General features: G+C 42.5%; 1 protein-coding gene across 2 annotated transcripts; it reads right to left on the bottom strand.

The window, feature by feature from the left end:
* Nucleotides 1–505: 505 nt before the first annotated feature.
* LOC138948682 (deoxyhypusine synthase-like) lies at nt 506–14574 on the bottom strand. 2 transcript variants are annotated; one of them, XM_070320272.1, is made up of 9 exons: nt 13931–14574; nt 10834–11042; nt 8116–8280; nt 7093–7311; nt 6421–6507; nt 5142–5247; nt 4618–4721; nt 3230–3355; nt 506–806 (listed from the first exon to the last, which is right to left on the bottom strand). In XM_070320272.1, exons 1-9 carry the CDS (start codon nt 14499–14501, stop codon nt 714–716), a joined length of 1680 nt encoding a protein of 559 aa, XP_070176373.1. In that variant the 5' UTR covers nt 14502–14574; the 3' UTR covers nt 506–713. The 2 variants fall into 2 exon arrangements, with proteins under 2 accessions (XP_070176373.1, XP_070176374.1); XM_070320273.1 differs by lacking the exon at nt 13931–14574 and adding an exon at nt 13573–13799.
* Between the last annotated feature and the right edge of the window lie 615 nt (nt 14575–15189).

The following is a 15189-nucleotide window of genomic DNA, read 5'->3' as shown; positions in this document are numbered from 1 at the left end:
TCATTTGGGTGCTTGAATGCCACAGTGGATCTCACAATTGTTTCTTCATCAACATAATTGTCAATTTGTTACACTCATTATAACTCAAAAATGTCCAAGCTGTATGCACTTCAACGATCATAAATCACCATGAAACCAGTATTGCATTGCTTTGACCTTTAATTGATACTAACATTGTTTTACAAAATGAATAAAAATGAAAACACACACACACACATGCACACACACTCAAAACAAGGACACTAAACTACCAGACACATTTTTCAATACTCCAATATATTCTGACCACACACATAACAAGCATGTCAAATTTAAAAGAAAAAATTGTTCAGATCACAGAACTGCATGTTGTCAAAATGGAATCTCCTCACACACACACCCACCCCACATTTTTTGCTGTCAAAGTTAATGCTTAGTAATGTCTCACGTTTCAGAAGATACAATTTAACCCTCCTTTGAATATCCCATGATTTAAGAACCCCACCCCCACCCCCGACCCCCCCCCCCCCCCCCAATCCCCTTCAAGACCTCCATGCTTTCTCAAGATTTGTTGTTCCCAACCTCTGTAAATTTACCTCCATTTTGAAACTAGCCTGTTTTATTACATGAGTTTCTCAGATTTGTTCAAGGTCTTTAATCAAAGGGAGGTTTCACCGTACTGTACTGTACTGTACTGTAACACACAGGTGCAGTAACCAACAGGTGCATCACTTTCAGTCTGTGAAATAGGACTTGAATTCCCCGTGCCGTCGTGCAAAGGTCTCCGCTACCAAGATTGGAAATATCACTGATGCCTCACCGTATACCTGTAAACAGAATTATTGGGGTCAAAAATATGTCGATAACGACTGCAGGGAAGAACAGATGAGCGCGCGTGTGTGTGTGTGTGTGTGTGTGTGTGTGCATGCAAACATGCATGCATGCATATGAGTGCATGTATGTGTATGTGTGTGCGCATGCAAACATGCGTGCGTGCATGCATATGTGTGTGTGTATGTGTGTGTGTGTATATGTTGCTGTTTGTGCATGAACATGTGCTGCATCCCGTGTATCAGTGAGTATTGCACTGAGGTGTCTGTAAATGCACATGGAAATAGACACAACGTTCCATGATGCAAATCTCTACAATACCTTTGTCTCTGTGTGTATGCATGCAGAAATCGAAAATTTTTAATTAAATTTTGATTTAATATAATATACTTACCCAATTCTTATGAATGCATTGACTTTAGTCCCACATGCTAGATGTCGAAAAAACCTCTCAAATTACCTGCCCTTAGTAGGGTGGTAACCAAGCTAAAAGCGACGCCATAGCCGTTGCTATGGCCTGACCTTGCTCGGTTACCCATAACACCCTGCGCACCACGTGAGCGCCAGCATCCGTAATAATCATTCGAGACTATTAATCAAACAAACACCCCAAGGACATAATCCAGCGGGGACGGATGGGAGGGTATTAACTATAAGAATTGGGTAAGTATATTATATTAAATCAAAATTTAATTAAAAATTTTCGATTTAATCACATATTCTTACTCCAATTCTTATGAATGCAGATTCCTCCTAAAGGTGGAGGGAACCTACTTATGTCCTTGTAAGAACCTGCCCTGCAGCAACTAAAACCAGCAATGAACTGGAGCCATCTAGCCACGTGCAGGAGATATCCCGAAGATAGAAACCGATGAACACATCATCTGATCTCCAGTAAGCCGTTTGCAAAGCTTCGCCTAGGCGACCAGAACGCAACACGGCAATAAAAGAAGCACAAAATCTGTGCCCGAGCTGTTGGCAAACCTCGCATAGGCGAGAGGAACACCACCAGCCAGAGAAGAACACCAGACTCTGGACTCCCGAATCCTGAAAAGGACTAGAGGGAGGACTGAACGCCCCCCCCCCCCCCCCCCCTTGTTCAAAACTCACCACTCATAGGACTGTCCTATGAATGTAGCAGAGTCCCTAGAGAGAGACAAATAAAAGATGTCTCTTTCGCTCCATTGTAAAGAAAGAAGAACCTGAGCTAAAGCTCGTGGTTCCAAAAGACAGTAACGTCAAAAACGGGATTAAAAAAGTCTAACCAGACAGTTAGAAAATCCGAATCTCCCGGAGCAAGAATCCTCCCAAGAGGAGGGAATCAAACACCAGAGGATATTGACCAGGTTTCTGCCCCAAAACCTGGCCAAACACCGTGAACAAACGGAACCAAAAGCCCTAAGGCTACATCCTCTGGCAAACCCCAAAAACGCATGCACCTCACTGCCCTATAGGGCTGAGGCCCAGAGTAAGTAGAACAAAGTCCCACGCGCTAAACAAGGGGGAGCCTCTAAACCTCGTAAAACAAGGTCCTTTGATCATGCCCACAAGAACGCCATGAGCAACAGAAGAGAGGCCTATTTGTTTCAAAACAGCTGAGATAGCCGAGACGCCGGAACCTCAAAGAAGAGGCCCAGCTGCCCAAAGCCAAAAACTGAAACAGAGGTGAAAAACCACCTGGCTTGAGAGAGGGGCGCTACATGCTGATTAACCCCAACAGGGGAAGCGAGCTGTGAAAGAACTGAACCCACCCTCGGAGGGATAGGAACATAAAAAGAAGTGCTGTTTGACGGATCTACGACCCGCATAATAGGCAAATCAAAGTTCTTAGGCTACTCTTAGGTATAGTTTTCTAAACCAGGCTAAGAGCCTTGTCACCTTCCAGTCTCGCGCCAAGTTTAGCTTTGTTGTCGGCCATTTTAAGACCGGCGAAAAACAGTCACCCAGAACAAAAAACTTCTGCGTGCATGCTCAACACAAAGCTATCAACATTTATACCAACATAAACAGGAAAGATCTCACCAAAAGGTAGACGGACAGGTAGACCCACAGGAAACCGGCTAGTCTCACGGACAAGCAGGCATGTGAAGGCCAAAAGTGAGAGCGAAATTCGGACACGTCCACCGTGTGTTGTCGAAAGTTGAGAATGATTATTACGGATGCTGGCGCTCACGTGGTGCGCAGGGTGTTATGGGTAACCGAGCAAGGTCAGGCCATAGCAACGGCTATGGCGTCGCTTTTAGCTTGGTTACCACCCTACTAAGGGCAGGTAATTTGAGAGGTTTTTTCGACATCTAGCATGTGGGACTAAAGTCAATGCATTCATAAGAATTGGAGTAAGAATATGTGATTAAATGTGAAACATAACACACACAAAAAAGAATGGATATTCCAATGAATTAAAACTCTACTCTGATACCTTCACGGGAGTGGCTGTCATTTTGATTTTGCCCCAAGAGATTGCTTCATCTGGCCTTGCCCCAGAATCGCTGCCGTCATATTCTGAAGCCGTGTTCACAAACACTGAAAAGTCGGCACCATTCCTCTGAAAAACAGAACAGTCCAGAGAAAAATAAAACCCTTTGTCAAAATAAATGCATAAAAGGACAATAACCAATCAATCAATCAATATGAGGCTTATATCGCGCGTATTCCGTGGGTAGTCCTAAGCGCAGGGATTTTTATTTTAATTTTTTAAAAAATTTTATGCAATTTATATCGCGCACATATTCAAGGCGCAGGGATTTATTTATGCCGTGTGAGATGGAATTTTTTTACACAATACATCACGCATTCACATCGGCCAGCAGATCGCAGCCATTTCGGCGCATATCCTACTTTTCACGGCCTATTATTCCAAGTCACACAGGTGTTTTGGTGGACATTTTTATCTATGCCTATACAATTTTGCCAGGAAAGACCCTTTTGTCAATCGTGGGATCTTTAACGTGCACACCCCAATGTAGTGTACAGTGAAACCCCCTCTATAAGACCTTCAAAAATCTGAGAAAATCAAGTTTTAAAATGGAGGTACATTTACAGAGAAGACTAAAACCTAAGATCACTGAAGCGAGAGAATTTAAGTTTTACGCCCTCAAGGCAAAGCCATCAGGGGCATGTGAGACGGGAAAACCCGGTAAACTTACAGATGTTACATTTACAAACAGAAAATGTGAGAAACTAAGGTCTTAACAAGGGAAAGAACTTAGAATGATCCCAGGGGTGATTTTCAAAAAAAGTTCCAATACTGAACTTTTTTTCTTTTAAATTAGCCAGCACCTATCTTTCTTTCTTTACTTTCTTTATTTGGTGTTTAACGTCGTTTTCAACCACGAAGGTTATATCGCGACGGGGAAAGGGGGGAGATGGGATAGAGCCACTTGCCAATTGTTTCTTGTTCACAAAAGCACTAATCAAAAATTTGCTCCAGGGGCTTGCAACGTAGTACAATGTATGACCTTACTGGGAGGCCAGCACCTATCTTCAACCTCGGTCCACCGTATCGCGACTAACAAACAGATTAATTCAAATTCAACTTTACATCAACAACAAAAAAGTCAAAACAGAATTCCGTATAATATGGAAAGAAAATCACCCATGTGATCCGTCTTCGAAGGGAGGGTACCATTGTAAAAGAAAATTCACAGACTGGAATCGAACATCAATGACTCAATTTCTCCAAAATGGAACATAGACCTTCCATTCTGCTCTTTTTACTGGCCTTAACTACTGAAGTTTTCACAGGGAAAAAAACAACCAAGCACACAATCAGCGACTCTAAAAGAGACTTAGAAAGGGATAACATACCATGAGATTGGCGTTACAGGTGTGATGTTTACAGACACCACCACCCAGGATGATCATCCCTGTGTTAACAGAATACATGGCCTGGTTGTTCATCCGCCGCAGATCTGAAGAAACAAAATAATGAAGATTTTTGCTAATGGACACCTCAACAGTGAAAATAAAAAAGGGGTTTGCTTTCATGCATATATACTACAGGTACTAAAATAGTATTAAACGTTGCGAACCTACCACCGTGAGTTCTCAAGCATGGGGGTTCGTTATCGACTCGGCGGTTGGCACTTTATGTACACCAACACACATTGACCAATCTACCAAAGGGCACTGACATCATTTAACAAAAAGGATTTCCATACCCAGAAATTCCTTCCTGATCCATTTTCTTTGTTTTGAAGATGCCCTATGTTCAGTTTACTATATGAAGGGAGGCAACCGGTTGCAATCGGACGTTGACAGAGACAATGAGGAGTGATACGTACGAGCTTGAATGACGGTGGGCTTGTGAGCTGTATGCAAGCTATTCCTACCTTCCACAATGTCGACGATGAGTCCAGGGTTTTTGTAGGAATGGAAAAACATGATGTCGCCCAGTGAACCATCTGTGAGAGCCGGGCAGAAGACTGGAATGTTGTTCTGTGAACAAACAAAAAAATGAAAAAGTATGTCGCGTTTTTTTAATACCTCTGTTCACACAGCTTAAAAACAAAAGAGAGAGAGAAGGATTGTGAGGAAGAAGAAAAAAACTAACAAAAGTTACACCCAAAGAAATTTTGCTAGGGTTTATTATCTTGCCATAAAAGTTCCTGCAATTTGTAAAAGTTAAAGGCCCTCCTTGATGTCACCTTTCCAGGGCTGTGAAAAACTGTGGCACCTCTGCCAAAATTAAGGCAAAGTTTTCAGCGATTTGAAAGAAGTTTCAATGTTTTTCCAGTTGCCAAAGCTATATATGCCACCCGTGTAGTAAAGTTTTTGTACATCTGTTTCCACCGCACAAAATTAAAGAGAGAGTGAAGGGGTGGAGAAGCAAAATGTAAGAAAAGTTGCATTTAACAAAAAGCATGCATACATCACATTTACCACACATTGGAAGCTGATTCCTAAAATAATGAAGACCTATTTCTGCCAGTTTCCGATGTAAAATCTTTCAATAAAAACATCTTCTTTGTCAACTTTAAATGTGAAAAACCATTTGAACAGTCATACAGAGGACCATCAAAACCAAAGCTATAAAATGCCCCTTGGAACATCCAGGCATGGGAATTGAAAAAAGTAAAAAAGGCTGAATTTTTTTTAAAGTAATATCAAAGTCGACGGCGCAAAGCATCTAAGCCTTGCTAGGGCCGGGGATCCGGCGGGGGGGCATTTGTTTTTTCTCTAAAGAACCCAAATTGTGCAATTTGGTGTCATCTGAGCTCCAAGTTTGCCCTTAAATTCATTTTTCAGAACCATTTTTGCCTCCCCCATTTTTTTTTTTGGCGGACACTTGGCGGAAAAAAAAATATTTCGGCGGAAATTTGCCTTTCGGCAGACAATTCCCATGCCTGAACATCACACCACACAAGGTAAATAAACTGACATTCAATGTCGTTAGTAGGGGGCATAGTAGGTAGTTGGGCTGCGTCCGTTGGCTCGGGACAGAACCACTAATGAACACCGTCGCAGTGACTCGGCAGCAGTGCAGTGTCATCTTCAGAGGGTAGCCCTCGATGGAGCAGTGAATACTGGGACGGGGCGGTGTGGGAGCTCACCGGGACAAGGAACAGGTGTAAGCAAAAAATAAAAATAAAAATAAATAAATAAACTGACCCTGTACGCCCAGTAGTAAACAGAATCGGTGTTGTTGATCTCTTTGCCGAGGCGACTGATCATCTTGGATGGTGTCCACATAACTCCCTGCACAATAAATCAGCAGCACAGTCAATAACGTACGGCAAGGTAAAGTAAGGTGATATCATACATTCCTGTGAGGTTACTCTCAACAACATTCGGGTTGCTTTCTACCTTGGAAAAACAAGCTGACATGCTACCCATTGTTTTTCTTTTTTCTACATGCGTGTGTTCATGTTTTCTAAGACCTGATACTTTCCCTGTGATCTTGTGATCTTTATTGTGCCCATGCCCACCTATAGGGGTGTTCTGACACCGAGAAGAGTCTGTACAAAGTTGACTCTGAGAAATGAATTCCTCTAATTCATTAAAAAAAAAAAAGTCTCTCCTAAGATTTCTTACATCTTGCTTCCTCAAAACCAAACATGGTTATGGGAATACAGTGTAACCCCCCTTTTACGACCTCCACAAATCTGAGAAAAATCAGGCCTTAAAAGAGGGGGAGTCTTAAAATGGAGACTGTCAATTTACAGAAATTATGAACTGAAAGTCTGAGAAAACAAGGTCTCAAAACGGAGGATGTCTTAAATTGGGGCTCTTAAAAGGGGGGATTCCACTGTACCTTTAACCTTAACAGAAATACACCCTCACCTGTTCTCGCTGTTCCATCAGCATCCTGTCCAGGATGGGCGTCAGCCAGTCCTCGAACATGCAGTAGTTGTTGTTGGGAACCAGGAGGTTGCCAATGCGGTTAATTCCCTTGCTGCGCAGTTCTCTCCCTGGTAAGCTGAAATCTCCCAGGTACGTCGGACCCAGGCATTTGATGAAGTCCTCTTCAATGCCCCCGGCTGTGGTGACGATACAGTCGACCTGGTTCAGACACATGTTTGCTAAAAGTGACAGATTGGTTACAGCTAGATTTCAAGGTTTAATAGTGATTCAGGTTCACACAGCTCTGAAATAATAAAATATACCATACATTCCGAAGAAAAGAGTACTGTCTGAACTTTAACTGCTACTGTTCCTTAAACTCTTGCTTCAGACAGGTCTGTATCTTTTTCTGGCAGTGCTTGATGGAAAGCAAGTATTCTGGTTTCCAGCATAGCAACATGCTCTGCATTAGATGTCTTGCATACTGTAGTATGTGCCAAATCTGTATGTCAATTTTGGTCACACAGTACGTATTATGACCAAAAGAGATAGATCTGGATCTTTCAACAACATTAGTGTTCATCAGCAACAGTCATAGCTACCCCTAACAGACAACGTGCATGCATGATTAACTCTTTATGGACAGATACCGGATTTTTCCCGTAGCGAAATGCGTCACTCAGCGCCTAATACTGGAATTTTACAGTTACTCTGCTCCTGTCTAAAATCTTGCTACTACCCGATCCATGTTTTCAATGATGGGGCCGTTACTGTTGCTTGTCGGTTTCCGGCACGTGTGTTGGCCGCATATGAGAGCAGTTCTTTTTTTTTTTAGATGTGAGGCAATGTAGTCTAAATAGGGTTAAATGCGTTGTCTGCCACATATCATTACTATCACAGTGAGGGAACACTCTGGTAGTCTGTAGCAAACTAGTGGCAAGCAGTCAAACTCTGCATTTATATCAGATTAATCATGCTTTACTCCTTTACTAACACAGACTATATAGATACACAATGACTCACCATATTGTGCTGTACAAGATACCGGATGACTTCTCTCGTTCCAGCTGAGATCAAGTTTGATGTGTAGCTGAGGAAAATGGTGCAGTTGCTCTTCTCTCTCCCACAGGGATTCAGATTAATTTCTGTCCTGGCAGACTCTGACATTGGCTGCATCTTGCATGAGATCTAGTGCAAGTCAATATAATTACAAGAAGATAAAAGTGAAATTTAAAAATAGGAAAAAGTAAAAATATGCTCCTTAAAACACAAGGAAAAAAAAATTAAAAAAAATATATAGGGGGCATAAAAGTGGAACTTCCATTATTCATTCACACACCACACAGAGACAAACACATACATGTATGCACAATTAAAAGGAGAAATGAAGCTCAGAAAAGCAATACAAATCCGAATATTATATATATATGTAGGCAAAACAAAAATTAGTCACAATCTTTTCATTCAAGCACAAGACGGGCGCTGTGGCCAGACATGAGACCAGTAAATTTTCCAAAAGTAGGAAAGTAAGCCGGGGTCCAGGGGCCGCATAGGCCGCATAGGCCCCTGGTGGGGTCCAGGGGCAACGCCTCGGTAGGGGGTTCAGGGGGGCTGACGGAAAATGAATGTTAGAAATATAAAGGCCATTTTGGGGCCTCTCCTGATAGCAAAAAATTAGATCATGCCTTTTTAAAAAGCTATAAAAACCACAAGAATAATATGTTTTAGCATTTTAAACAAAAGTGTAATTTATAACAATCACACACACACACACAAAACTTACTTGAAAACTTTCAGAACCAACACATTTTTTCCACCTAGTCCGTATTTCACCACGCAGTGGCCGTTGTCGCACCACGTGCACACGGCCTGACCGGGAATGGATATCTTGGCGATTCTGTCGCCAATGAGCTGGCGCCTTTCTTTCTTGTTGATAATGACAGTCACTTCTTCTGACAGCCAGTTGGCTTTCCTATTGTTTTTCACACTTTGGTCGTCGCTTCCACAGCCGACAAAACAATACGGAATCCAGACGCCATGATGCTACCTTTTTCACCTTCGGCGTTTGGAGATCGGCAGCCGCTCAAAACAACCCGCAAACCGCCATCGGTGAATAATTAGGCCTAGGCGATAATCATCGGAGATCGACAGCCAATCAAACGCGACCCATGATACTGCTATGGGTTCACGCGAGTGCTGGGGTGCGAATGCACTGACTTCAGACGCAGACAGCTTCAGCTGAACGGTTCATACCACCCCCCCCCCCCCCCCCCCGCCCCTTTTTTTCTCAACGAATTTGCATCGATCTCAAGAATGGTCTGTGAGCTAAGGAAAATATCGGAATTCCGATAAAATTCGGACCAGTCCCATGTCTGGGTGGTAAAACATCGGCCTCCTAATCAGAAGGTCGAGGGTTCGAATCCCTGCTGCGGCCGCCTGGTGGGATAAGTGTGGAGATTTTTCCGATCTCCCAGGTCAACTTATGTGCAGACCTGCTAGTGACTTAACCCCCTTCGTGTGTACACGCAGCACAAGACCAAGTGCGCACGGAAAAGATCCTGTAATCCATGTCAGAGTTCGGTGGGTTATACTATAAAAACACGAAAATACCCAGCATGCTTCCTCCGAAAGCGGCATATGGCTGCCTAAATGGCAGGGTAAAAACGGTCATACACGTAAAATTCCACTTGTGTAAAAACGCGAGTGTACGTGGGAGTTTCAACCCACGAACGCAGAAGAAGAAGAAGAATTCAGGCACAACCAAGACACCAAGCTTTCAGGCATAATTGTACAAACCCCATGACCTTACAACAGACATTCAGCAGAAAAAACCCAGCTGGCAGAATGTTTGAAAACCTCCCAAATCTGATAAAAGCTAGGTGTAACACTAACAGTGACAAGAGACAGAGTCTTCATACAGAGATAGACCTCAGGCCAACAACAACAAAAAAAGGTTGGTTTAGGGTAACCCAACCCACCCTATTTTTTCCCATCAACCCTAAAAAAAAAATTTCATTTCTCAAAAACAAAACAAATAACACACAACACTTTTGGCACATTTTGCGAACCATACAGAGACTAAGGGAAGTAACCTCCTTTGTACTCGATACAATTCAAGAGCTTGAGACAAAATGGTGATTGTGATATTTTATTATTATTATGAGATCAACTAAATAATAAAAAGACCGGCACGGTTGGCCTAGTGGTAAGGCGTCCGCCCCGTGATCGGGAGGTCGTGGGTTCGAACCCCGGCCGGGTCATACCTAAGACTTTAAAATTGGCAATCTAGTGGCTGCTCCGTCTTGCATTATGGGGTTAGTCACTGTAAGTTAGTGCTAGTTGGTCCGGTGTCAGAATAATGTGACTGGGTGAGACATGAAGCCTGTGCTGCGACTTCTGTCTTGTGTGTGGCGCACGTTATATGTCAAAGCAGCACCGCCCTGATATGGCCCTTCGTGGTCGGCTGGGCGTTAAGCAAACAAACAAACAAATAATAAAAATGAAAAATAATTTTTTTTAAAAAAGCCTTCCTACCGACCCTATTTGTTTCGGTCATGTTACCCTAAACCAACTTTTTTTGTGTGTGCCTTATGATTGAGACTACCTTCAAACAAAAAAACGTAACCGGGCACAATTAATTAATCATTTAAATTTTAATGGCCTAATGGATAAGAAGATAAAGATCTTATACAGACAGGAAGCCTAAACTGTAGGTTGGCAAAATATAGAGAGTTGACTTACCATCTTGTTGATCTCTTCAATAGCCTTTCCAACACTGGTGGCTTGGAAACCAGTGTGGGTGTAGGAGCGGAACAGTTCGTGATAGTCAACGCCATTGTTGAAATCGTAGCCTCGCACAGTCTGACTCCCATCAGGCATCCCCTGACTCTTCACCAGCACCGCATCCACTGCCGCCTGGGGTACCTCTCCCTGCGCCATCATGCGAGGAACTGCAAAGTGCAATCAAGAGGATATAAGCCTAATTTTACACTAGCTTGGTAGCTATCTTGAGAATCAATCAGCCAAGTCGAAGTGACTTTGATGTCGTCTACTGAAAGATCAAGTGGAGTTTTTGAGATTCTTTTACCAGATTCATGACATTTTCAATATCAGTACGTGTTTGTTAGGCCACAAAGGCTTATATTTTTTTTTAATAAATTCTGATTCTCAAATTTAAGTATTTAATTTTAATTGCGAGTTTCATCATCTCAATGTGAGATTTTCAAATGTTAATTATTCTTTCGGTATTCACTATTGACTTTGACATCACTTCCACAGGGTTATATTTATTCCAGCGTCGCGGACGACGCTGGTATCTGTGGTTGGGAAGAACGTGCCTGTGGAGAATTAGTCTCCAAGCCAAAGCGCGCGGACTCTCCAAGCCAAAACAATTTCAAAGCTGAAAAAAATGTACAATTTACGCGAAACGATTAAACACAGCTTTCGAGTGTGTTTTTTTAATCTAAGATGTACATAAATATACCACTCCGACCATAAGGAAAAGAAAAAAAGACACACACAAAAAAAGACCGAGAGGAGCCGAGTCAATCCGAGACCAACCGAGAGGACGTGTTTCGCGCCGTTTCGACGTCGTTTGTTCAGATGCGGCCGGTTGGATCAGTTGCGGTCATACAGGGGCGCCTTGCACAAGAAAAGATCTTCAACAATCCCGATCATCATCATGGTACAATTATGTTTTGTGCGCCCCCATGTATGTGTTCTGTGCTAATAATTGACGGTTGTGAAATGTCCGTACACATTTTGTGGCACTATGTAATTGTTAGTGCATCCTCCTGCGGATGCTTCGTGCTAACTTGAAATGCACTTCCATTAAAATATTGTACGCTCATGTCAGTAATATATTTTCAATTGTTTCTCTGTCAATTTCAAGTGTTTGTTTCCAATTACTTCAGTATCTCCCTGTTGCAATTCCAGGTGATTCATTATGCATGTGCCAATTTGAGGTGTTTAATTCTGATTCCTGTATTTACAGTGTAAAATTAAAACTATTGTTTTCAAACATTCCTATGACACCTGGTAATGGTTCTGTGGTTTTGTTTTTAATTTGTATTTTGTTTTTCTGCAATAAATATTTGAAATGGATCTGAGGCCGACTTACTACTTTTAGCACTCTTTTTCACCACATTCCCACGTACAGATATTGCAATATCAACTCTTCCTTTCTACCTGTTTCAAACAAGCTCTATTTTTTAATTAAAAAGTTTTTACTAAATGTCTTAACATAGAGGGGGGAATCGAGACGAGGGTCTTGGTGTATGTGCGCGTGTGTGTGTGTGTGTGTGTGTGTGTGTGTGTGTGTGTGTGTGTGTGTGTGTGTGTGTGTGTGTGTCTGTCTGTCTGTGTGTGTGTGTGTGTGTGTGTAGAACGATTCAGACTAAACTACTGGACCGATCTTTATGAAATTTGACATGAGACTTCCTGGGAATGATATTCCAGGACGTTTTTTTTTTTATTTTTTTTTTATAAACGTCTTTTATGACGTCATATCCGGCTTTTTTGTACAAGTTGAGGCTGCACTGTCACACCCTCATTTTTCAATCAAATTGATTGAAATTTTGGCCAAGCAATCTTCGACGAAGGCCGGACTTCCGTATTGCATTTCAGTTTGGTGGCTTAAAAATTAATTAATGACTTTGGTCATTAAAAATCTGAAAATTGTAAAAAAATAAATAAATTATAAAACGATCCAAATTTACGTTCATCTTATTCTTCATCCTTTTCTGATTCCAAAAACATATAAATATGTTATATTTGGATTAAAAACAAGCTCTGAAAATTAAAAATATAAAAATTATAATCAAAATTAAATTTCCGAAATCGTTTTAAAAACTATTTCATCTTATTCCTTGTTGGTTCCTGATTCCAAAAACATATAGATATGATATGTTTGGATTAAAAACACGCTCAGAAAGTTAAAACGAAGAGAGGTACAGTAAAGCGTGCTATGAAGCACAGCGCAACCGTTACCGCGCCAAACAGGCTCGTCACTTTCACTGCCTTTTGCACTAGCGGCGGACTACGTTCAGTTTCATTCTGTGAGTTCCACAGCTTGACTAAATGTAGTAATTTCGCCTTACGCGACTTGTTTTTTCTTGTGGCTGTTTGATCAATTCATAGCAAGCATTGACTGAAATAAACAATTTATATATCCAGCACAACATGCAATTCATTGACTTTTGACCCTAACCTTTTAACACTTCCCAAAATAAATCTTTGGTGGACATTGCATCGACGCTGTTCATTTTGAATGAACATTTTTCTTGTATAGAGTATGCCAAGAACATCGCTGTGTATAACAGTTAACACACACACACACGAACACAGGTATTCCCACAATGCATCCTGAAGGCTAAATTCACTGGCACTGGCAGACATACACCACTGCGGCGACTGCCACGAGTGCTGAAGACGTGCCACAAACAAATCCCCCAGACCACAACCATTTTTGTGACCACATACCTGCTGCTTAGCAAGTGGAGCCTGCTCTTATATCACTCATTCAGTTACTGCTACTCCTTGGAACACAAAAACACCGCTTCACGGGCAGAGGCCATGTGGCATCACAGATCACTCTTTTGATGGGGTTTGCTTTCAGTTTGTGCAATCCCGGAAGTTCAGTACGTGTGTCCTCCCCTGTGTATTTACCTTTACAGCGCGACAATAAATTTTGTATTAAGGATAAGATATACAATTTTCAGGGGAAATACGGGAAATACACATGCCAAAAGATTAATAAACTAGACTAAATCAGCTGCTTCTTTCAAAGAAATCCTGCCGACAGGTTTTCGTGGTCACGTGATCAGAAACGTCACCTCACCTTTTGTCGTCTGCTGCAAACTGCCGGTACTTGTGCTCGGCACGCTATAATTATGAAAACCTGATGTGGATGGATGTGCTCCGACGTCGAATTGGACGTTCAGATCGACGTCGAAATCGAGATCCACATCATCCTCATGGTGATGCTTTCGTTTCGGTGCCACCTCCTTGGGTGTTTCGCGACTGGAACAAGGAGCGGATAACTGCGTCGCAGCATCCACACGAGGCCGTTCCCACGGTTCTTCCTGGCTAAGAGAAATAGGTGTAGTCCTGCGAATTTCTGTACTCTCCACCCATTCCACCGAATCGGGAATATTCGGATCTGGCCCATGAATGTGCGCTTGAGTGTGATGAACCGCCATGCGCTGTTCTTCGTCGCACCACTGAGTGTAGGCCCTTCCTGGACATCCGCGTCGAGTACATCGCCATGTTGTCTTTTGGGTCCTCTCGTTTTCTCGGTCTTTCCGAAACACGTAGCCGGCGCTGGATAATTTTTTGGCTTTCATGGGCGGGATACTGTCCTTTCTTTCAGCTCCGGTCGTGAGCATATCTTGGGGGAAATTCTCGGCCATTTTTGGCGATTACAAACTGTCCCAAACGATGAACCTCGGGCGTTTGGTTGTCTCCCTTCTGGCCGCAATTGACTGATCTGTGCGCGCGCGCGCAGTAAGCGCACCTCGCTCGCGCGGTGGGCGCTGCGCCTGCGCGCGGCGCACCAATTCACTGACAAACACACACACACAAATGGCACAACGATTGCAATGTAAACTGAACGGTGTAGGTGATGTTGATGCACTTGCAACAGCGTGCAAGTCCCGACCGACGGGTGCGCGCGGAGCGCATGCCACACCCACCCGAAAGCCTTGATCGGATTTTACAGAGACTGAAAAAGAGTTTTCTCTAAGTCTCTTGGTTTTTTTTACAAGTGATGAAACACTTGAAAGGCCACACTTAAAAAAAAACAAGTCGCGTAAGGCGAAAATACAATATTTAGTCAAGTAGCTGCCATTTTTCAGCAAGACCGTATACTCGTAGCATCGTCAGTCCACCGCTGATGGCAAAGGCAGTGAAATTGACAAGAAGAGCGGGGTAGTAGTTGCGCTAAGAAGGATAGCACGCTTTTCTGTACCTCTCTTTGTTTTAACTTTCTGAGCGTGTTTTTAATCCAAACATATCATATCTATATGTTTTTGGAATCAGGAACCGACAAGGAATAAGATGAAAGTGTTTTTAAATTGATTTCGACAATTTAATTTTGAT

This window comes from Littorina saxatilis, linkage group LG15 (assembly GCF_037325665.1).
Source record: "Littorina saxatilis isolate snail1 linkage group LG15, US_GU_Lsax_2.0, whole genome shotgun sequence".
NCBI classification, from domain to species: domain Eukaryota; kingdom Metazoa; phylum Mollusca; class Gastropoda; order Littorinimorpha; family Littorinidae; genus Littorina; species Littorina saxatilis.
The sequence above is the reverse complement of the archived record's forward strand: the minus strand, read 5'-3'. Positions and strand labels throughout refer to the sequence as shown.